Below are 25,076 nucleotides of genomic sequence, written 5' to 3'. Positions count from 1 at the left end.
GGATTTATTGGCTGTACTATACAAAATGATGATGGTCATAACTGAAATATGCAGTAAGCTTTGACTTTAAAAAGTGCTAATTCATTAGAATGCATCTTAATGTACCCTGCCCCAGGCAAGAAATTAATAACACCAGAAACAAACTAAAAATTATTATTACTCATGTTCACAAGCCATTCTGGTGGTAACAATTTCTTGTAAGGTAAAGTTGAAAACGTAAATTATGATGGGATATTTGTTTCAAGATAACAGAATATTGACACACTGGAGACTTCGTAACAGAGACAATAATTGTCGTTCATTTTACGGTTGCCGATTTTACCAATGATAAGCATTTAAATTTGAAATTGAATCAATGCTCAGGACGCCTTACAAGTGAAGTAACCATACAAATGCATTCCAAAATATGCTTTTAGTTGATGTCATGACCATCCCAAAGTTTTACTTGTGCATTACTTTCTGTGCTTTCCTGTTTTTTCGCTGTTTGCTTAATTCCATCAGGTTTCTGTTCCTGATTTTCAGCGCATAGTGAATACGCAAACTCACAAAAGTACAAACAATTTTTGATTTCACTTGGTCCTTGCATAGTTCTAGTTCTCTGTACTGAAATAGATTGCTTATGGCACCGTTGATGAGAAATGCAATGTTGTTCCTTGACATGTTAGCAATTGAAAACTCTTCCCGGAAAACCTCTTCACAACGTTTGCAAAAAGACAAAAAATGATCAGATGGGACCATCAGCGAACCAAAGTCAGACTTGAGCGTATTATATTGTAAGCCTTGTGGTGGATGAAAAGCAGAGACGCATCATCCACTTCATCACTCAAGGAGAGCAGTGCCTCCCTGCAGACCTGACACTTTGAGAACTCGGGTCCAGCAAGGCAACGGCGACAAAGATAGCCAGCAATATACGCAAGTGTATTTTCTTCTGGTACGGTAGATTAAAAGGCACATGTGTGAACATACGAGCAGAACTCTTCTGTGGCTGTGTAGCAGGCTTGTTAGGAAGACTAGTCTTTCTTTTCTCTGTAGTTAATGTCTGCAGCGTCAGTATGAACTTGTCCGAGTCTGAGATGAGGAACGAGACGCCATTGTTACCATCTGGAACATGTGTGTTGTGAACAGCTTCTGGGTTGTTGGCGAGCGCAAGCTCACTCTGCCTGCCTGCTAAAATGGCCGCCGAGCGCGTCCATTGGATACTTAACTCTTTCGCACGTGTGGGCTATCTTGCTCCGCTTTACGATCTTTGACCTGGAGTGTGTTCTGTTTGCAACCGGCTTGCTTGATTCAAGGCGCTCCAACAGAACGGAGCACTCGGCACAGCTTAATAACATGGCGGTCTCCATGGAAACAGTTCCATCGTGGAATTCCAGAAGATGCTGTCCGGGCCGTCGTTTTCAGTTTAACTCGATATTCTTGTGACGACTTCCCCAAACAAATGTACTGTGTTAGCAGTGGCTACAGAGTACGAGGAAAAGCGAAAGAAGGTGAAATAAATGGGGAGTCAGAAGGAGGATCTCCCAGCCAAGCTTATCTATACACCTGCCACTGCATTTTCGGGATAGAGAGGGGGGTTTGCATGTTTGTAGATCTTAACACATCTGCTCGTGAAAAGGCTGAATGCCTCAATTCTGTGTTTGCTTCAAAATCATGTGTCCCCAACCCCTTTCTCTCTGTATATTCACCATACCCTGTCATAGGTACCCAACTCTGGGTGGGTGTAGAGTTTTGTGTATTACTTGCTGGAAAATGTATACTGTACTAGTCTGTATATATTGCAATAACACTCTTTTGATGTTTGTTTAAAGGGGTATCATCGGTCTAAAGATCTACCGATATAAAGGGTCGACGTGATCTAAGAGGTCGAAGGGGTCCAAGGGTCTATAAGGGTTTTAACAGTCTACTCTAAAGGGTATGTTGTAATAGTAGTTAAAATCTGAAGGGGTTTAAACAGTTCAAAGGGTATATAGGTCTAAAGGGGATCTATAGGAGTTAAAAGGGTCCTAAGGGGTCTAAGCATGAAACATCTAAGAAGTGATAAGAGGTCTATGGGGTCTAAAGCAGTCAATCTTGACAAGCAGTCACTCCTTTCCCTGGATGATGCTGAAAACTGCTTTCACGGACGACCTCTCAGTTCGTTTACTCCTGTTACTGAGGAAGTTGTCAAATGTACAATCCTCAAGTCAAACACAAAAACATGTGATCTTGACCCCCTTCCCACCGATTTGTTTATTGAGTGTTTGGACACCCTCCTCCCATTTATTACTGCAGTTATCAATGATTCTCTGACTACTGGTTCATTTCCGCCTCTCTTTAAGCAAGCTCTTGTTAAACCACTTCTTAAAAAGCCCACCCTTGACCTTAACGACATGAAAAATTACCGTCCTATCTCCAACCTGTCTTTCCTGTCAAAGATCACAGAAAGAATTGTGCTATCACAGATGAATGACCATCTAGTTTCAAATAATCTTTTCAATTCTCGCCAGTCAGCATATAGGCCAGGCCATAGTACCGAGACCGCTCTCCGAAGAATAACCAATGATCTTCTGACCTCTCTTGACTGTGGTAAGGTTTCCGTTCTTGCTCTTTTGGACTTGTCTGCCGCCTTTGACACGATTGACCATAGTGTCTTAATTCGTCGTCTTGAAATCACATTTGGTATAACTGGTACTCCCCTTTCTTGGCTGATGTCCTATCTTACTGATAGAGTGCAAACAGTTGTTGTCAATGGCCAGAAATCAGCCCCTTCTCCGCTTTCCTTTGGCGTTCCCCAGGGCTCAGTCCTGGGACCTATCCTCTTTCTTTTGTACACTCAGCCTCTATTTGATCTTGTTGCCAGACATTCAGTTGATCACCACGCCTTTGCGGACGACAATCAGCTGTACAAAGGAAGCACGATTCAACAAATCGTGCCCACTGTTGAAGTGTTAGAAGGCTGTATTGCTGACGTGAAGGCGTGGATGACCCAAAACAAACTTCAGCTGAACGATGCTAAAACAGAGTCTATGATTGTAAGATCGCACAGATGTCCTCTACAATGTTCACTTCCTACCACTATTCATGTTGGTGAAACCGATGTAAACTTTGTTTCGTCGGCCAAGAACCTTGGTGTGGTTTTCGACTGTAACATGACATTTTCCAAGCAAGTACTTCAAACTTGCAAATCAGCATACTTTCAGCTGCGAAAGATCGCATCCATTCGCCACTTTCTTACTCCTCAAGCTGCTCTAATTCTGGTCTGTGCCCTTGTCCTTTCAAGGCTAGACTATTGTAATTCTTTGTATGCTGGCTGCCCTCAGTTTCTCTTGGATAAGTTACAAAAGGTTCAAAACTCTGCCGCTCGTCTTGTCTGTAAGGCGAAGAAGTCTGACCATGTGACTCCGCTTCTTGAATCTTTACACTGGCTGCCTGTCTCTGCTCGTGTGCAACACAAAATTTGCACACTACGTTATAAATCACATGTTGACTCTGTTCGACATGTTGACTCTCTTCCTGCCTTTAAAACCTCCCTCAAAACCTATCTGTTTCACAAGTCTTTCAAAGTCTAAGTCCTGTTTTCCCTTTGGTTTGAGGTGGGACGGAGATCGAGAGTATGTCGTGTACGTGTGTGGGGGAGGGAGGGGGGGGGGGGAGGGGGAGAGTGCACATCTGTGGGTTTTGAATGGGGAGGGAGAGGAATAGGACAAGAGTGAAGGTGTGTGTGTATGTTTGTGTATGTGTGTGCGGTGTGTGTGCGTTCGCATGATAATGTAAAGCGCCACGAGGGTCGTTAACTCTGCTTGATGGGGCTATATAAGACTCCTTTATTATTATTATTATTATTATTATTATTATTATTAAAGGATACGTTCCAATAGTACTTGGGGGCTAAAGGATCAAACAAGTCTATAGTGGTCAAAGGGGTCTAAAGGATCTAAAGGATTAAAAGGCACATTCTAATAGACATAGTTATCCTGCATCTGACATTCAAACATTACGTAAAAGAGTCTTAGGTACATTGTGAAACTTTTTCCATAGATACACGAACATGAATGTCTTTTTTAGTACAGATGATGAGTATACATAACAGGGGTATGCCTCTGAACATTTGATTGGGTATAGTATTGTTCTGAATCAGACTACGGCGGCCATGTTTGCTAACATAACAGAACACCTCTCTTAATCGCTTGCTCCGCTTGCCGAGCAGCAAGGCGAGCGGCTTCCAAAGCAGTTGATATGGTATGACTGGCTGGCTTGACAAGCGATAGCAAGCTGCTTGCTAATGGAACACACTCCTTGTCCTGTCACTGTCCATTCAACTGAAAGCCCCTTCTCCACTTATTGTTTTATCAAGGAACTTTTTGTATAATTCTGAAGAAAAGCATGAATAACTGCTGCATCAAGATCGCTGCAACTTTCGCTTCGACATGTAACTTGTACGGTAAAGCTGAATCAGTTTTTGTCTTTTTTCAGAATTTTCAACAGGTAAAAGATATTGGTTTGCTTTGAAAATGACAGGAATGTTTTAGGACACAATTCAATGCAAACCTTCAGTGAAAATTTCACACCGTATTCCCGTGAAAGAGTTCACATTAATTTTGAGTGAGGATGGGAGTGGTGAAATGGTGGACGTGCAGTGTCAACCTGCAAAGCGGAATTGGTATCTAGATATTGTCGTAGACATCAGTGGTTGGTCCGCCATTTTGTTGGTCATCCAGATTGTAAACAATCCGGGTCTGGATCGGGATCACTCAAAATGTCTGGAGAAATATTTACAACTGAAAGTGGCTCTAACTTATCTAATGAAATTTTTTGGTCCAGAGCAAGCACCAGTATATCCAGAAATTAGAAGTTTATTGGGTCACATATCCCTACAACTTGCTGGGAGACTTGCTGACCGCCATGGAGAAGCACGTTGATGCGGAGCAGCCGCCTGACCAATTATGCTTATGCCATACCAATTAAACTAGATATTCCCCAATGCTAAATGCACGAGAGCTGAGCGGCACATTTTATTGGTTGAGGTGGCGTAATATTTTGCACAAGTATTGCTAAAATGGAGGGGATTTTAGTAAGTGGCAATGAGCACAATGAGGTGCTCTGTTATGTTAGTAAAAATGGCCACCGTAGTCTGATTCAAACCGATACTATGCCCAATGAAATGTTCAAGGATATAATTAAATTGAAATGAAATAAATGTTTTAAAACCTGTGCAAAAAACAAACAAAACAAACTTTTTTTTGGAAGTTTACTGCTATTGATGCATCGTCTTTTACACCACTTCATTCAACACATTAAATGAGTTATTCATGCCTGTTGCTTGTGTCCTTTATGACATCCTGAAAACAGTGTTTCCTGTTTGAAATTATTTTCAATTTTGTTTGATTGCCAGACAGGCAGACAGAGTTTTTTTTTTAAATCCTAATCCTTTCTGCGCATGCACGTTGGGGATGAATTCAGTACAATTTGCGAAAGTTAAAAAATGTCAAAAATATCCTAAGTTCAAATTTCAGAGGGATGTAATCAAGTGACCAATGAGGAGACCTGAAACCAAAGGTGTTTCACAAAATTTGGAAGACTGGTCCCAAAGATTCGTTCAGCAATATTAACATTTTATGATCTGCGTTCCCTACAGGGTAATGGGTTGGCTGAAGTTCAAATGAAACTCAAAAATGAAACAAATGAAACTAGAACGGGCACTCGGTAGAGCGCATACCTTCGCCGCAGCTACTGTTCTGTACTTGGTAAAAATACGATTTTGACCTTTTCGTGACCTTGACCTTGACCTTTGACCCGATTGCTCCCAAAATCTAATCAAATGTGTCCCGTATAATAACCAATCATCCCACCAAATTTCATGCAATTCGGTTGAATACTTTTTGAGTTATGCGAATAACATACACACACACACACAGACATACAAATAAATACACAGCGATCAAAACATAACCTTCCGCTTTTGCGAAGGTAACAAATGAAACCCCTTCCTGGCAACTTGCCAAAACTGAGATAGGAGCTCCTGATATTTATTTCTCGAAAGCCCTATTCATTAGGAGTCAAACGAAGTGCTACACGTGATTGTCGCATCTAAGTTCAGCCTTGAATAATTTTTCTGGTCACTTTTTCACTACATGTTGACCTTTGCCAAGTCACAGGCCAAAGGGGAAATTTAAAAATAAGAATGACTTGCATTTTTGAACTCTACGAACCCCAAAACTCCCTGGTGCATTTTTCTAGCTAAATCTGAGAGGATTGGGCAACAAAATACCCCTTTTCTGGTAGGGCTGGCATGGAATGACTGCTGGATCCCTCTATCTACAATGCTTCTAGGTACCTAACTCTCCTCTTCCTATTCAACAATTACCTAGTTACCACTTCCTCCTTCTAAACAAAGGAGACTATAAATGCTTTTAAAGAGCATGGATGGTTACAGATGTTCAATCAGCCCCACAGTTTTGTGACACCCCAGCGTGTTTCCAAGCACCGATTGCTGGTTAATATTGGTTGGTATATTTACTTTGGACATCACCCGCATCCTGTTTCTCCAGCATGCTCAAAGTGCATCCCATGTGCATCCAGCCAGACACAAAATATTTGTAGCAGTCCAGGCTCTTATTACCTTTCAATATAGCCTCCTTTGTGTGTTTGGAGGAAGTGTTAACTGGATAATTATACATCTTGGGGGTACTGTATGTCAGCCAATGTGTGGCTTTGCATAACGTAGATGCCCGAAAGGTTCTTCTAACTCTGAGATAGTGTCATCACCAAGACGCTCTGCATACTATGGACACCTCAGGGTTCTCCCACCTGTATCTGAGTCCTCATCACCACAGTGGTTCCTAAGGCTGCCGTGAACGGTTACCTCTTCCTCCACTTGTTCTTTCTGGCTCTCACTCTCTGTTTCCTCCCATACCCAGAACCTTCCTATCAGACCTCATTTATGTTGTCGGCGTTTTTGTTATATCTTCCCTTATTAATTCTTCCTTCCCTTATTATTTGGTTTCCCCTGCTGGTCCAGGATTGGTTTATAGTTAGTCATTATTATTATTTGTTATTCATTATCCTATGTTCTTTGGTTTCCATTTTTGTTTGTGAATTATCATTTGCCTGTATCTAATTAAGGTGTTGTTGCTTCACTTGTGTAGTGCCAATTAGGCTCCCATTTAAACTGTTTGGATGGTTAAGTGAACAAGTACAGTCTAGTTATAAGAGAGCTGCTCTTCTTGGGGCATTGACAACTTTGACAGTACATCATAAATTGTATTTTATTTTTAGATGCATTCTTTAAAATGGTAAGTTATATAGTGGACTTTCTTGAAAAACAGCTTCGACAGTAAAATACAACAAAAATTATTTAAATATTCATTTATCAAGATATATATATATATATATATATATATATATATATACGTATATATATATATATATTTCTATTTTTTTTAATCAAAATTCATCTGAAGGTATTTTAAAGACCTTCCATGTTTGTATACGAGTACAAAGGTGTTCTGTTGATAACTTGCATTTTGGCCTGAGTATGGAAAGCATAATACCTTGATGTGTTTAAAACATGTGATGTACAATCTGCAACAATAACCAATCACAGTCCATCTGAGCTCTCTAATGCCTCGATTTTCAGAAACTGATGTTCATATCGAACATTCGTGGCTTTTGAAGGATAATGCCTACCTTGCGTGAAGTCAAAAAAAGTGAGTTGATAAATGTGCTTATTTTGTTTTAACATATTGGGTGATGTCAGTCTTGCTTTGACAAACATCTGTGCATGGTATGTATGTGTGCAATCATGTAATATACACATTTGGTTGATGTAATTGGTGAATTGTAGAAGGGGGAGAGGTTGAGAGATTGGGAGATCCTGAGTGCAAGACATTTTTTTGGGGGGGTAAAAGGTCTTTGAGTCAATTAATTCCCACAGTCACGTCTCAGAATGACTCTTGTTTGCTCTCTAAGGTGCTCTCAACTTGTTTTTTTTACTGTCAAGGCAATATACACAACAACAACAACAGGCATTTTAAGGCCATTTTCCCTGCTAGAGCGGGGGTTAGCCTTGCGGACCCCTTGACAATCTTCTCCATTTTGCCCTATTTTCTGCATCTCCCCTTGTTAACCCCTTGCCCGCATTTCTTCTTCCACCATCTTCAGCCAAGTCTTTCTCGGTCTTCCCCGTCCTCTACTTCCTTCTACATTCATTTACATCACTCTTCTCACCCAGTCACTTTCATCCTTCCTCAACACATGACCAAACCATCTCAACCTGTTCCTCTTCACAGCATCCATCACAGGCTCTATTCCCATCATCTTTCGCAATTCATCATTTGTCTTCCTCTCTCTCAACGATACTCCACACATCCATCGAACCATTCGCATTTCCACCCTTTCCAGCCTTCGTTGCTGCTCTACGTTCATTACCCATGTCTCGCTCCCATAAATCATAACACTTCTCACACATGCAGCATACACCTTTCCCTTCAGCTTCAACGACACTCCCCTCCACGTCAGCACGCCACTCAGTTCCCGAAACTTCTTCCATGCACATCTCACTCTAGCAACCGTTGCCGAGTGTGATCCACCTGCTCCATTCAGCATGTCTCCTAGGTAGCAAACTGTCAAGGCAATATAGTGCAAGTTATGCTACCCTCTTGTTCTTCCGAGAGAGATTCCTTGATGCTTACGTCCAAAGGAGGCCTTGATGACAAGGCAAAGGGAGGAAATACAGTATGGGGTCAGACTGTTTGTTCAAAGGTAGCAAAACTTATGATTAAACTCACAAAGAAGTGCAAGCTCCAGGTAATTGAAGTGTGTACTCCAACAACAAGCTAAAGTGTTTTTGGGGTTTAACTTTTATGAAGAAATATAAAACTACCACTTCAAAACAGAATATGTCAAGTTAGCAGAGAACATTAAATTTTATTTTTAATTCTTTTTTCCAGAAGAAGCCAAACAAGAAATGGTCCTGGAGAGGCCCAAATTGAGTGAATAACAAAATTAACTTTGTACTGACAATCAAGATGTACACAATGCAGGATGTCTCAGTACTCAAGAACTTGAGAAGAAGTGACCACACTAGTCCAGTCCCAATTCTAATTAAACGAAGCACTTGAAATAGCAAAATTAGTGACGACAAAGTCAAAATCACTTGATCTCAATCATTAAACAAAAACAACCGAAGACTCCGAAATTCCTTTCATCTAAGAAAGAAACCCAGTCTAATTCTTCATCGATAAACAACCTCTTTGATGCTTTGGAAAACGTTCTGTTGCAGAGGCCACTACATTTTGTTATGCAGTACTCCCATCCCAATGGCAGGCAGACAGCAGCTGCATCACTCTGTTGATCTGAACTTGATTATGTACTAGCCTGTTAAATGAAACATCTCTTTTAATCGTTGCAAGTCTCATTCCCCTCCTGTCACTCCCGAAGGATCGTCAAAATAACCCACCTGTCTATTTCCATGGGTAAACATTGGAAAAGGCTCAGTCTCTTGAACATGTGTGCCTGATCACCATCAACCATGACCTATCCTGGGCTAATTAAATCGCAAAGCTGACCTCAAAAGCCAGATGCATATTGGGAATCCTGTATCGTTCAAAGTAATTCCTTGAAAACCGTCTTGCTTTGAAAACTTGAAAACAGTTCCCGAAACTTCTTCCATCCACATCTCACTCTCGCAACCGTTGCCGAGTCTGATCCACCTTCTCCATTCAGCATGTCTCCTAGGTAACAAAATGTTTTCACACCTTCCAGCTTCACGCCGTCTCCAAGATCCAACTCAACATTTCCTCCATCTGCAGCTCCCTCGGTGCACAGCTTACATTTGAATGTAGCTGCCACACTGGTTAATGACCCTCTAATATCTCTCTATATCTCTCAATATCCCTCTATACTTCTGTATACCTCTATATATCTCTATATCTCAGTGTCTCTATATCTCTCTGTTTCTCTCTTTCTTTTTCTTTCTTTTTCTTTCTCTAACTCCCTCTATATCTCTGTTTCTCTCTTTCTTTTTCTCTCTTTTTCTCTCTCTAACCCCCTCTATATCTCTCTGTTTCTCTTTTTCTTTTTCTCTCTTTTTTCTCTCTCTAACTCTCTCTACATCTCTCTGTTTCTCTCTTTCTTTTTCTCTCCTTTTCTCTCTCTAACTCTCTCTATACCTCTCTGTTTCTCTCTTTATTTTCTCTCTTTTTCTCTTTCTTTTTCTCTCTTTTTCTCCCTCTAACTCTCTCTACATCTGAGCCTGGTGTTGGCATAGCGGTTAGGGCACAGGCTTTGGATCTAAGGATCCTGAGTTCGAATCCTGGTTGATCGCTGAATTAACACCAGGAGGGTTGACTCAGCCTGTTCATCCTTCCGAGGTCGGCAAATTGAGTACCAGCTTGCTGGGATGAATGATCCCGGTGTGTACCCTGATTTAGAATAGGTACACCGTATCCCTGCGCATCGTAAGAGGCGACCAAGGGTTGGCATCAGGAACAGCATCCGGCCATAAAAACATGGCCTCAAACAGGGAACCATGATTGTCATGGGGCCCGCAAGGCTAAGCCCCGCTCTAGTGGGGGAAAATGGCCTTAAAACGATCATTCATAACTCTCTCTGCCTCTTTCTTTTTCTCTCTTTAACTCTCTATATCTCTCTGTTTCTCCCTTTCTTTTTCTCTCTTTCTCTCTCTCTATATGTCTCTGTTTCTCTCTTTTGCTGTTTGTTCATTCTGTTGCTTAATGTGTCAAACCTGTTCCACTGTCAGTTTGTTGCTTCTTATTTGCAATTTGTCACTTGCTCTTCCATTAATCTTCATCTTCTGTATAGAAATTAAACTTTGTTCAAATTAGAACACAAAAACATTCAGTACATGTCAAGATGGAGAAATAAACCCAAATAAAATGTCCCCAACAGTGGTTTATAACATTAAAGATGCAGCAAACTGCATTTGTTGAAAACAGGAAACTAAGCACGACCAGAAAGTCAATAAAAGACCAAACGCATGATTAAGCGAAGAGAAAATAAAAGATATGGCAAAGGCAAAAATTGAACACATAAATCTTTGTGAGACAGTACAGAAACATATCACGGAAGAAGGACATCAGATCGTTCAACTGTGAATTAATAATAATGATAATAATAAAAATTAAACAACCAAATCATAAAGAAAGTCAAACAGGGACAATGCTTGAGAAAAATCACATTGACCAAAATCCGAAATTGAAAATTAATTATAAAGATTATCTCTGCTGGTGACAGGAGTAAACTCTGATCAAGGATGAAATGCCAAACATTGAGAGACTAAGTTAAACATGCTATCAAGCACATGAAGAACAGGAAATCTCCAGGAGATGATGACATATACATTGATATCATGAAAGGATGATGAGATTAACTGCACACAGGTACATTTACTAGAAGGCCTTTATTGGCCTTTAAGTTTATTTGAGCGATGCAAGGGATAATAGCTTGAAATATCCTTCCAATATTTGTATGAAGGATGTGAATTCACTTGCTGATGCGATAGTATGTTACTTGACCTCAAAAGGTTTCCTCTTTTTTTCAGATATTTTTACCGTTGCAGTCATGGTGATGGTGTGTTTTACCTGTTGGCTGCTGGGTGGATTGGTTGAAGAATACTTCCTTGGTATCTAGACTATAAGAGAGATGTTTGTCTGACTGTTTGTCGCAATTTTTCTCAGATGGCCGAACGGATTTTCGTCAAACTTTCAGTGGGTCATTAGTGAGTGTCCGGGAGTGTTTTTCACAAACAAAACTGAAAGTCTAACAGCGGTGTAGCCAGGCTTGTAAAATATTATAAACTACAAACACACATGATTAACTTTTTAAACAGTCGCTAATGATGTTTATAACATTAAACAAATAAATTTGGAGGAATACCGATATCCGTGAGGTAAGTTTTACTTACAGAACTGAGGGAAGATCTACTGTAATCTATATACCCCACAAGGATTGGGTTAATAACACTAGCAATGGTACCCGCCCTCCGGGCGGGGCTTCAATTGGGAAGCCCAAATGAAAAGGTAAAATATCAGAAATTGAAGGCTTTTTTATTTTAAACGATTCATATAAACATCCGTTGAATCACATCACATGCAAATCATCAAAATCTAAACAGTACATGGCTAAACAGTACATGGACGATCACGTACCACGTACGTCTCGCGTCTCACTCGCTCTCATGTTGTCCCGATAATGATCCTTCCGCAGGTTCACCGACGGAAACCTTGTTACGACTTTTACTTCCTCCAGACAGTCAAGTTCGCTCATCTTTTTGGTGCACCGGCACCGAAATTTGAAACTCAAATTTGAAAACACACCGTGCAGGGGCTGATCCGAGGATCTCATCAAACCGTCCGATCGGTAGTAGCGACGGGGGTGTGTACAAAGGGCAGGGACTTAATCAACGTGAGCTGATGACTCGCGCTTACTGGGAATTCCTCGTTCGTGGGACACTGTCTCAAGCCCCAGTCCCCATCACGGATGGGGCTCAGCGGTTTACCCGAGCCTGACGGCAAAGGGCAAGGTACATGCTGGCCCGTCCAGTGTAGCGCGCGTGCGGCCCCGGACATCGAAGGGCATTAAACATTCATTAAACATTAAACGTTCATTAAACATGAAACGTTCATTAAACATTAAACGTTCATTAAACATTAAACGTTCATTAAACATTAAACGTTCATTAAAGGATTACGAAACGAAAAACATTACGGAATTACATTCACACCGTCACGTCAAACACTACCGTGAACACATACATCGTCACAATGAACGTTATGCGAACGCGAATGTTATGTGGGAGTCCAAACCTGAGAATGCTGGAGACCAAAGCTGAAATTGGGAAAACTAAATAGCCTATTTTACTCCCAGGGGTCCCAGGATTACCCACCCCAAATATCTTTGCGATTGCTTCAGCAGTTTTTACGGTACCTTCGAACAGACAGACGGACATTTGGTGAATTATAGTAAGATGCTATCAAAAAACCGAGGTGAATTACTTACTTCCGCGGTTGTTAGTACCATACACCACTTATTATCATCGATTCATGAACCATACACCACTTCAATCCATTAACTTTGTATTCACGACATTGGGATTAAAGTGTTATTGTCATATTTACTCTATTATTATTATTATTATTATTATTATTATTAATATTACTATTACCAAAACGATACTGCTGAAATGATACACGACTGTATTAAGAAACCTGGGCTTAATTTGTCCAAAGTGGCCCGAAGGCGAGGCATGAAGCCGCCAAAGGCCTATACGTATCGTATTGTCGGAAGGGCCATAACGCCGATACTTTCGTTATTTGATGGTCATTTTAACAATCAGTTTGTTTGTGTTTCACACTGAATGAAAAACGCAAGGTAGAGCATGGCGATTGTGATATATGACAGGTTCGACGATATGTTTCTGCATAAACGGCATATAAGTCAAAATGGCAGTGTGCGGAGAGTCAGCCGCCGTACCGCCGTAATGACATCAGATGTAATCACATCACCCTGTTATGTGACCAGATCCTCAGCTCTGATTGGTATATGTTTAAGGGGACATACATACATACATACGGACAGATAAACACTGTTCTATAATGTCTAAAAACGTTTTATTTTAAAAAAAAAAACGTTTTTTTTTGGGGGGGGGGGGGGGTTCCTTTTTAAAATCATCTATAATAACTACGCCTTTGCAGTTATGTGAAAGGTAATATTAAATGATCTCCAACCCCATTCCTTAGTGGGTGTAGCGAAGTGTTTTAGCCCTCTCCCCCAAAATAGAAAATAAACTTTCTTCAAAATGCCAACAGGATGAGAACAGCACCAGGCAATGCCAGGTATGAAATATATTTTTATGAAATAGTTCTTAAGACGTTCAATTTGCTTGGATCCCCACACTTACAGTCACGTGAAAAAGTAAGTACACCCCATGTAAAGTTTTGACTTTTTCAACATATTTCACCATACAGCTATTTGATCTTCATTTCAACAATATTGATAGATAAAGGTGATATAATATGACAAATATCATGAAACATTTACATTTTGTAGTCCATTGTATAATTTAAATAAACATAAATGCAAATTTCGCATGTGGAAAAAGTAAGTACACCCTTGGCTCTAATAGGTGGTATTGCCCCTTTTGGCAGAAACAACCTCAAGAAGGCGTTTCTTATAACTGTCTACCAGTCCCTGACATCGACTGGGAGAAGTTTTTGCCCACTCCTCCATGCAGAATTCTTTCAGCTGTGCAATGTTTGAGGGGTTTCTTGCATGCACAGCTCGTTTCAAATCCCCCCCACAACATCTCGATGAGATTTAGATCCGGGCATTGACTTGGCCATTCCAGAACCCTCCATTTCTTTCTTTTCAGACATTCCTGGTGGATTTACTGGTATGTTTAGGGTCATTGTCATGTTGAGCTTCAACTTTCCGACAGATGACCTCACATTAACCTCAAGCACCCTCTGCTACAATGAATAATTCATAGTGGATTCTATGATGGTGAGCTGCCCAGGCCCTGATGCAGCAAAGCTGCCCCAAACCATAATATTTCCACCACCATGCTTTACAGTTGGTATCAGGTTCTTGTGGTCAAATGCTGTTTTTGGTTTTCGTCAAACATTTCCACTGGTACTGTGGCCAAATAGCTCTACCTATGACTCATCTGTCCAGAGCACATTGTTCCAGAAGTGCTGGTCTTTGCCTAGGTGTTCATTGGCAAACTTTAGTCTTGCCCTGATGTTCTTTCTGGACAGCAAAGGTTTCCTCCTGGCACACCTCCCATGTAGATCAAATTTGTGCTGCCTCTTTCTAATGGTAGACTCGTGCACTTTGACATCAACAGTGGCAAGAGCTACCTGTAGGTCCCGTGATGACATTCTGGGGTTATTAGAGACCTCTTTCAGCATCTTGCGGTCTGCTCTCGGGCTGAACTTGCTGAGGTGGCCTGGCCTGAACAAGTTGGCAGTTGTTTGGAATATTCTCCACTTGTAGATGATCTTCTGGACAGTCGAATGATTGATTTCAAATTGTTTGGAGATCTTTTTAAATCCCTTCCCAGACTCGTAGGCATCTATAACCTTCTTTCTGAATGCCTCAGAGAGCTCTTTTGATCTAGGCATGGTGACGCCGCACACTTCAACAACAAAGAGCAAACCAAACTAAATGTCTGAGGTTTAAATAAGACAGGTTCCTCCAAGATCCTCTCTGACGATGTTCTAATCATTTGCACCTGAGCTGGTGCACCTGATTCTAATTTTAGGTATTTGAAGTAGTGATAAATGTAGGGGTGTACTTACTTTTTCCACATGCGAAATTTGCATATATTTTTATTTAAATTATACAATGGACTACAAAATGTAAATGTTTCATGATATTTGTTATATTATATCACCTTTATCTATCAATATTGTTGAGATGAAGATCAAATAGCTGTATGTTGAAATATGTTGAAAAAGTCTAAACATTCCATGGGGTGTACTTACTTTTTCACGTGACTGTATCATCTGAATCAAATTTTTATTCTGTCTTTTTTATTATTATTTATTTATTTATTTATTGCTTCTTTCTTTGCTACAAACGTTTGAAAAGTGAATGGACTTTCGTGTCATGTATGTGAATTTCGTTTAGCAATGTGTGGAGAATATGTCAATGGAGGGTAATTGTTTGACTATTATTTTAAATTTGTAACCCAGTTTGCCTTAGAATCATCTTTCATTTCATATTCTGTAAATTGCCACAGGACAAACAAACATGAACATGAATATGGAAGAAATCAAGACCAAATCAAAAAATAAAGGTGGAGACAACAACACAACAACAACATGCATTTTAAAGGCCATGTTCCCTACTAGAGCAGGGGTTTGCCTTGCGGTCCCCATGACAATCTTCTCTATTTTGCCCTATTTTCTGCATCTCTCCTTGCTAACCCCCTTGCCCGCATTTCTTCTTCCACCATCTTTAGCCAAGTCTTTCTTGGTCTTCCCCGTCCTATACTTCCTTCCACATTCATTTCCATCACTTCTCAACCAGTCACTTTCATCCTTCCTCAACACATGACCAAACCATCTCAACCTGTTCCTCTTCACAGCATCAATCACAGGCTCTATTCCCATCATCTTTCGCAATTCATCATTTGTCTTTCTCTCTCTCAACGATACTCTGCACATCCGTCGAACCATTCGCATTTCCACCCTTTCCAACCTTCGTTGCTGCTCTACGTTCATTACCCATGTCTCGCTCCCATAAATCATAACACTTCTCACACATGCAGCATACACCTTGCCCTTCAGCTTCAACGACACTCCCCTCCTCATCAGCATGCCACTCAGTTTCCGAAACTTCTTCCATGCACATCTCACTCTAGCCCCCTGGGAATATAAAAATATAAATAAATATTATAAATAAAGGTGGAGAGACTGTCTAAATTTTGTTGCAATGACTTGTGCTGTATTTTCACCTACAATTTGTACCAATAGTTTATAAAATGGTTTGAATATAAAGCTGAGCTAGCCTTGTGTTGGCTTAGCGGTTCGGGTGCCAGCTTGGGATCCTAGGATCCTGGGTTCAAATCCCGGTCGATCGCTGAATTAACGCCAGGGGGGTTGACTCAGCCTGTCATCCTTCTGAGGTCGGCAAATTGAGTACCAGTTCACTGGTAATTCCCTGTGTGTCGCAAGAGGCGACTAACAGGGTTGGTGGCAGGAAGGGCATCCGGCCATAAAACATTGCTTCAAAAAGGGGACCACAGTGCCCAATAAAGGCCAACCTCCGCTCTGCGGGGAAAAATGGCCTCTAAAGGTGATTGTTTATAAAGCTGTGCTTTTGTTCTATTATGTCTGAAACTCATATTGCACTCATGTGAACACATTGATGTACATTGTACATTAACACAAATAACAAACATATTAGGAGACGGACAAATCAACAGCGTCAGCACAATTTGAGACCCGCGACCCCTAGTATGATGTGCTTTATGATCGTCAATCAGGCCACAATGCACCTTTATAATACACTAGAGGGTACACATCTGTGATTGTTTTTATTTGGTGCGTTGGTTCATTATTAACCCCTGTTGGAATTAGTCCGAAATGGGGGCTTATGGATTGGGTCTCGTCTGTCCGTCTATCTGTGCATGCGTCCACAACCATATCCCGGAGATGTATGGACCGATTTTGTTCATACTTGGTACAAAGACAATACATGATGGTTATACATATGCACATCATTTTATTTTGTGATGCAATCAAAGATGGCCGACCTGCGGCCATTTTAGTTGTAAAAAAAACCCCCAATGTTAAACACGTCCTCAACCATTTCTCGGACATGCATTTACCGATGTTATTCAAACCTCACACACAGATAATGAATGATGGCTTACATTTGCACATCATTGTCTTTTGAGATCAGATCCAAGATTGCACATTTTTATGCAGTCAATACACCTTCATTAGGCATCATATATGAAGCTTATGGCCAAGTTTCCTTCAAATCGTGTGTAATTTTGGAGAAGAGGGCAAATACCTACTTTGGGGTGGGGGTTTGGGGGTTGAACATAGACCCCCTTAATGAGCGCAGATCTTGATGCAGTCAATACACCTACGTTAGGCTTCAGATATGAAGCTTGTGGCCAAGTTTACTCAAAATCGTGTGTTTGGTTCAGCAATAATGTCTGAAATGTTTACAGACCCACTCATTCACTGACTGACTGACTGACTTACCTACGGACACTGCTTGATCACAAGCTCACTGAATTAAATTTCAGGTGAGCTAATAATAGTGATAAACGTTTTATCAATGTGTATATTTTTATCAATAGTTTTATCAATTGAAACAAGCAAAGCTGCTACCTGGGCTTAACCTGACAATCACTTCTTCATGAGCATTTTGTACACCTTCCTTGTCTTTATTCAAATTCTTTACAGCTCCCGTACCAAGGCGCAATCCATGTGACCTGATGCAGACCTGTCCCCCAGAATACTATCCATTCCGAATAATGAGTGGAGTTGCCAAGGAGATATTACCCAAGTTATGCTTCAATGATCAGCGGTACAAATAGCAGTCAGAAATTGGATTGGTTTCATTGGAGGGTATATATTGTTGTGGGAATGCCTTCTTGAGGGTAACTTTGCATAATATAGTGATAGTTATTTCCCATATTGCATGTATCAGTGCAAGTGTGAGGTAATGTAGTTGTAATGAAATTGTGTTATAGGATTTGCGTCATTTTATGTATAGAAATATGCTATCTTTCTTCCCCCTATTTTGTCCAAAACCACCATCCCATGATACCCTTTTTAATGTTTTCCTTTTAATTTGTCTTTTATGTGCTTTAGAGCAGTGGTCGGCAACCTTTTTCTAGTGGTGGGCCAGATCATCATATGGCTGTCCGAACGGGGGCCGGAACGATAACCAGGTAGTCATTAGAGGTTAGAAGAGTTTATTTAGAATTTCTGGTTAATTGCCAAAAGTGAGGTCTGTATACAGTTTAAACATGGAATGGTATAGTTTTCGTGTTGTCAGTGCGAGCTCTATGCCTGCATTTTTGTGTGTGGTGTGGTGAGGACAATAAAAATAAAAAGGAAGTGAAAGCCGAGCGTTCCTAGGGTCTGAAGTCTGAAGCTACAGGCTTTTAAGACTGGTCACTGTATGCATGTGACGATATCCCAAGAACTCCACAAGTCTGGCCTGTACGGTAGAAGAAAGCCTTGAGACCCGTGAGGTATGTAAAAAAAAACACTCCGGAGATTCTGAAGCCATGTGTTGAAAAGTTTTATGGTCTGACGAAACCAAGATGGAACTTTTTGGTCTAAATGCAAAATGTTACATTTGGTACAAACACAACACAGCACATCGCCCAAAGAACACCATCCCTACTGTGAAGCAAGGTGGTGGCAGCGTCATGTTATGGGGATGCTTCTCAACACTCGGGACTGGGGCACTTGTCAGGATAGAAGGGAAAATGGATGGAGCAAAGTACAGAAAAATTCTAGAGGAAAACCTGCTGCCCTCTGCAAGAAAGCTGAAATTGGAATGGAAGTTCGTCTGTCAGCATGACAACGACCCGAAGTACACAGACAAAGCTACACTGGAGTGGCTATGGAGCAAAAAGATAAAAGTCCTTGAGTGGCCCAGTCAGAGACCCAACCTAAATCCAATTGAAAATCTGTGGCATGATTGAAAGATTGCTGTCCATCAATGCTCCCCATGCAACATGACTGAGCTTGAACAGTTTTGTACAGAAGAATGAGCAAATATTGCCCAATCAAGGTATGAAAAGTTGGTAGAGACCTATCCCAATAGACTCACAGCTGTAATTGCTGTCACAGGTGCTTCCCCCAAGTATTAACTCAGGAGGGGGGGGGGGGGGGTGGGTGGACACTTATCCAACCAAGATATTGTAGTTTGTATTCCAAATAAATTTTCTGAAATTTGTAGAATTTGTTTTTCACTTGGAAGTTGTGGGTTACGATGGGTAAATAAAGGTGGAAAAAGTCTCATTTAATGCATTATAATTCCAGACTATAAGACAACAAAAGGTGAAAATTTTGAAAGGGGGTGTAGACTTTCTATAGGCACTATATGTATATATATTGTTACGTTTGTGGGGGTAGATGATGGAATACCATAGTGGAGGCAGGATCGTATAGGTATAGCATGGACCGTGGACGAGTATGAGACATCTCGATGTATTAAGTAGGGAAACTGGAGCTTAAGTTGCTTATGTGTCTCCACATAAGGGGTGAAGCTATGGTAATTAGATAGGGGTTAAGATTCGTTTTCCCCCAGTATGTGATTGCTCTCGGTGGTTTTTCCCTACGTTTTTACAATTACAACGAGACCGGCCATAAAACCATCCATCAACAACAACAATAACAACAACCGTTCCCTGCAAGCGGGCAGGGATCACAGGGTTGTTTGGTGGATGTGTTTGTTTTTCAGATGTGTTTGTTTGGCGGATGTGTTAGTTTGGCGGATGTGTTAGTTTGGCGGATGTGTAAGTTTGGCGGATGTGTTAGTTTGGCGGATGTGTTAGTTTGGCGCATGTGTTTGTTTGGCGGATGTGTTAGTTTGGCGCATGTGTTTGTTTGGCGGATGTGTTAGTTTGGCGGATGTGTTAGTTTGGCGGATGTGTTTGGCATGGTTCCGCAACGAAATCCCACCTCCAAGAGATCGTAACCGGCAGGCCACGCCCCGAACTTCTTGATTGGTCAAGGAGGCATGGGGTGATTCGGTGGAGCTCGGCGATTGGACAGTATGACGTGATCGAGAGACTTTGAAAAAGAGGAAGAAGAGCGTGGCTCCCTCTCTGCTGGCTCTGGGCACGAACAAGAAGCTTGCCATTGTTGGTGCGTTTGGTGTGCTGGGATTGTTGTGCGCTTTTGAAGGAGCGTGGAGCTTTTGCTGCATTGGCAGCATCTCGACAGAGGTGGGCAACATTTGGGCTCATCAAGGAGCTGGGGTCCGCATGGCACTTGATAGTGACACGGTCGTCTTGGCTGCTTGCTTCTTGCCAAGGCCTTTGATGCGCGGTTTCAGCGCCATTGTTGGAGCGCTTCCCGCGCAGTGGCTACACCGGATGCAGCAACCACCAAGGCCCTGGCAGCATTTTGGACCAGAGATGAGTGCCGGCCGATTAAAAAAGGAAACATTTGATTTATTTATCTTTCCCCTGTGTGTTGTATTTGTGACTGAATGGAAACGTCTCACATTAGGAATTATTGTTTTTATGTCAGCATTTATTTCGATCTTTTCATTTCTTGATTTATTTTCATTAAATTCATTATTGTTGCATTTTATTTGTTGTATTGTGTTTCTTTGTTTGTGGGCTTGTGTTGTGTTTCCTTATGTTCAGGAAAGCATCTCGCTGCCTTCCGTCCTGCGCGTGCCATAAATATAACCGCCAAGAATTCGAAGTTCGCCTCAGGATTAAAAATGATCAGTCATTCATCACGCAGTGGTCTTAATCGCTGGGCGACACGACAATAAATATATATATATATATATATATATATATATATATATATATATATATATATATATATACACATATATATATATATATATATATATATATATATATATATATATATATATTGTCGCAGTTTTGTGTTTTACAAATAAAGGTTAATTTTCCCTCATAGTTTAGTTACACTACAACACGTAGCCTCGTGATAGTTCAGTTATTTCATAGTAAATGTAAGCGTAGTCCTTTTCCTGTGTTAGTCTTGCGTTGAGTAGAATAATGAGAGTTAGGTTTCCCTCCAATGCCTTATGCCGCCTCGATACTGTGGTTTTTGGCGCAAATTAACACGAGGCAGGCCTGGCAAGTCGAGGCAAGACCGAAGGAAGGCGAAGGAGAAGCCGACGGTAAGAGCTAGCCGCCAATCAGGGCTCGAAGGGAGTGGCTGCGTCAAAAGGCGTTATTAGAACATTCAAGCGAGTTAAGGGGGTTGGCAATATAACCCAGTGCGCGAAGCCCCCCACGCAGTTCTGCAGAGAGGTGAGCTGAACCGAGTTATGAGAAGGGAGAGGCGCTTGTTGAACGAGTTCTGAGGGAGGTGCGCTGAACCAAAGAGAGAGTTCAAAGAGAGAGAGAGAGAAGACGCGCATGAACCAAGTTATAAGGCGCTCTTACAAATTAAACGCTCGGTTGAGCTTGAGGCAGAACCTCTATTGGGTTACGCGAGTGAGAGCGCGCCGTTAATTAATCACGCTGTGAGAAGCCGCCAAGCCTGGCGAGAGACGTGTACATTTTCCCGCCTGCCTGCTCTGCCCCTTTGTTCGAGAGACGCGCTGCAAGGATCCCTTACGCCGCCTGCTTGCCTTCATCGAGGGATGTGCTGTGACCGGGGAGAGCCACGCCAGGTGGAGCCGTTCCTGGATGACCAAGTCGGCGCGTTCGGCGAGTGAACATCATCCTTCCTTCATTTCCCCCTGTGAGTGTGATCGGGCCCGTTTCTGTGGATAAGTTAAGACTGTATAAGACTGCTCTGTGTCTCTTCGCCTTGTACATAAGTGTAAATAATCATTAAACCTGTGTTCTTCCTTTTATTCGACCGTCTCGTCCTTTCCATCATTGACTAAGCATGGTACGAATAAAACCGCTCGAATCGGGTTCCAATGCCAGAGATCTGCACGGACCATGTGGTACGTCATCCGCTCGGACATACTCAAATTACGCGTGGCTCGTGCGAGGCTTGATCCCCGCTTCCGCGGCGGAGCAGGTATTTAGGTACGTGTGAGAATTGTCCCGAAACCCTACCTTGCGTCTGCCCGGGAGTGGCGATGCAAATCCCGCGGTTGCGATGACCCAAGAAGAACAAGGGGCTTAATCTCCCCTTGGTAAGGGCAGGAGGGTCACGTGAAAACCGTAACATTTGGTGTCCGGGAGTGGGATTGGACCGGGAGTGCGCTTCACGCACTCGAAAATTATGAGCGGACGAAATTTAGTATTAAAAAACCAAATTTATATTCGTACCATGGCTAGCGAAGGCGGTCGAATGCCGGTGGGGGTAGAAGATGAGGTAGAGGTAGAATTGATAACCCAGGACCGAGAGGGACAGTTGGTAATGGAGGAAGCCGAACCGGGGGCGGCAGCAGGGGTAGACAATGGCGGCGCCTCGCACGTGGCGGCGAGAGCCGAACCCGCGGTGGCAGCCGGGGCCGCTGTGCAAATGGGGTTTGACCTTAGACTATTCCTGACCCAACTGGATGCAAAAATGGACACCCAAAGGAATGACATTAAATAAATGAAAGAAACAATGGATACCCAGGGGAACAAATCCACCAGGGACATGAAGGAAATGAGAGACGAAGTAAGGTGTAACATGGTAGGATTGGAAAATAAAATGAGTGGTCAAATGGAAAAAATGGAGGAGGACATTAGGCACGGGTTGAGCGAGGAGGTCGCATTGGTACGCGATGAGGTGAAGCAGTGCGAGGAGCGTGTGGAGAGGGAGTTAAAGCGGAGTACAGCCAGACTACATGGGGGTCTAGAGGGATTGACTCGGGAGGTAGAAAAGCTGATGGTAGGACAGCAGGAATTAAGGGAGCAAGTAGGAAAGAATACTGACATAATAGGGGGGCTGAAAGCAGCACAAAAAGAAATAAGGCGGGAAGTGATAGCGACAAAGAAGGAATGTCAAATGGTGCACGAGGGGCTGACAAAAAGAATAGATGACGTGGTAGAGACGTTGGGGACGAGGGAACGAGAGGTGAGGACACATATAGAGACGACCATTTTGGTCTTAGAAGGGGAGATTGCGGGGGCGCACCGTGAGATAGAAGGGGTGAAGCAGAAGCTAGAGGAAGTAGAAGAAGGGATGAGTGAAATTAAGAAGAGACGGAGGGAGACTAAAAAAGAAATAAAGGAGGAGGTGATGGAATATGTGCAAAGTCTGTGTTCACATCGTGATGACGTGCTTGCTGACCAAATAAAAAGTTTACAAGTGTTGGAGGAGAAGCGAGGAGGAAGAAGCTCCGAGGTGAGTGGCGATAATGGCGGGAATGTGTTTGGTGTGAGGGGAGGTTCGACGAGCTTGGGACTTGGAATTGACCCGGGCATTCATGAAAGGCCTATGGCAAGTTGTGCGACCATTACAGAGTGCGTGGAGAAAGAGTGTGCGCCTGGGTGTCCGATGATGGGGTGTGCGAAAGGTGTGTGTGCGCCGGGGTGTGCGAGTATGGAATGGGTAGCGGGTTGCGAAGAGGCGGCCCAGGCATCGACTCCGACCGGGGTAGTCTTTAGAGGATTGGGTGACGCACGCGAGCCCCCAGGGAGTAGTGTACTATGGGGGCCCGAACGGTTCGGCCCCGCGTTAACCCCGCAGGGAGCGGCGCACGGGGTCCAACCGTCGGGCGGCCATAAGGTTCCGCTCGCGCCATATGACGGCAAGAGCATTTTGAGGGCGTACCTGGCGCAATTCGACCACGTGTGTAGGGGTAACGGTTGGAACCCGGACGAAGGTGGGGTACACCTCGTGGCAGCCCTACGTGGCGCGGCGGCGGAGTTCCTGACTGCCTTACCACCGGGTGCTATCACCTTGTCGGACCTCCGTGCAGCCTTAATTAATCGTTTTGGCATGGAACAGCAGAGCGAGCTTGTTAAAGCTCAGCTAGCAGTGCGAAAAAGAAAGCCCCAGGAGACCATCGGGGATCTAGTGTGTGACATTCGCCGCGCAGTGGGGATAACACACGCGGACATGGCCGCGACCTCCCAAGAGAGCTTGGCGCTGGACCATTTTATCCAGGCCTTCCCGGACCCCGAGCTTCGGCAACAGCTCGCCATGTGGCGCCCGCAGACCCTGAGCCAGGCGGCCGACACTGCGGCCCGTTGGGAGGCAGTGAGGCCCCTGGCCTGGGGGAGCGAGCGCCACGCAGTGGCGGTGAGACAGGTAGGGCCCGTGGCTGGTGGCGGGCCCCTGAGAGGGTCCGCCCCGAAAGGGGCCCGGACCTGGAGGACATGGTCCGAAGGCTGGTGGACCAGCACCGAGTGGGATCTGGACCGTGGCAGGTGGCTTTAGCGGTGGCACACGGTAGGCCACGGACAAATGCCCCAATTCGGAATTACAGGGGGGGCAATTTGGAATTCCGGAGGCAAGCACCTTACCAGGTGAGGTGCTATAATTGTAACCGGGTGGGTCACCGTGCATGGGAGTGCAGAACCCCGCGCCGGGACGGATCCCGGCAGCCGGGACCAACAACTCCGCCTCGAACGGATCGGATTAGCTGACCCCAGACACCCCCCCACGAGGGCCCGGGAAACTAATAGATGCCATGCATGCAGGGCCGTGCTTGGCAGTAGGGGATGGAGAAGAGCCCTCATTGACACGACAGGTCATCTATTGTGGCCAAATTGGTACAGGTAGCTTGACAATTTGGTGCAAAATTGCCAGCGTGGGGGTAGATGCCGTAGTGGACACAGGAGCTAGCGCCACGATCATCAGCCCTGTGGTCCTTGATTCGAGTGCAGATGGCTGGGATAAAATCCAGCGTCTGTAAAATCATAGTTTGCAGCTAGCTACTGGGGTAATGGCCCCTATCATAGGGCGTTGTTTTGTAACCCTCAAGTTGGGGTC

At 43.1% G+C, this 25,076-nt stretch overlaps 2 protein-coding genes across 4 annotated transcripts in view; both read left to right on the top strand.

The window, feature by feature from the left end:
• The window catches only part of LOC144890870 (uncharacterized), a 946,020-nt gene that overhangs the window by 401,949 nt on the left and 518,995 nt on the right, over positions 1-25,076 (top strand). The window lies entirely within an intron of this gene.
• The window catches only part of LOC137433038 (protein FAM3B), a 72,764-nt gene that overhangs the window by 12,848 nt on the left and 34,840 nt on the right, over positions 1-25,076 (top strand). For 2 of the 3 annotated variants that reach the window (XM_068125449.2, XM_068125467.2), the window contains exons 2-5: positions 7,616-7,685; positions 11,540-11,620; positions 15,740-15,796; positions 17,922-18,045. In XM_068125449.2, coding sequence (XP_067981550.2) covers positions 7,658-7,685; positions 11,540-11,620; positions 15,740-15,796; positions 17,922-18,045 — 290 coding nt within the window. In that variant the 5' untranslated portion in view covers positions 7,616-7,657. The remainder of the gene's footprint in view (positions 1-7,615; positions 7,686-11,539; positions 11,621-15,739; positions 15,797-17,921; positions 18,046-25,076) is intronic. The other variant, XM_068125459.2, reaches the window with a different exon arrangement.

The sequence above is a fragment of the Myxine glutinosa genome, chromosome 1, assembly GCF_964187855.1.
Source record: "Myxine glutinosa chromosome 1, kmMyxGlut1.1, whole genome shotgun sequence".
In the NCBI taxonomy this organism is placed as follows: Eukaryota; Metazoa; Chordata; class Myxini; order Myxiniformes; family Myxinidae; genus Myxine; species Myxine glutinosa.
Note: the sequence above shows the minus strand (reverse complement) of the source record. Positions and strands in the feature narration are given on the sequence as shown.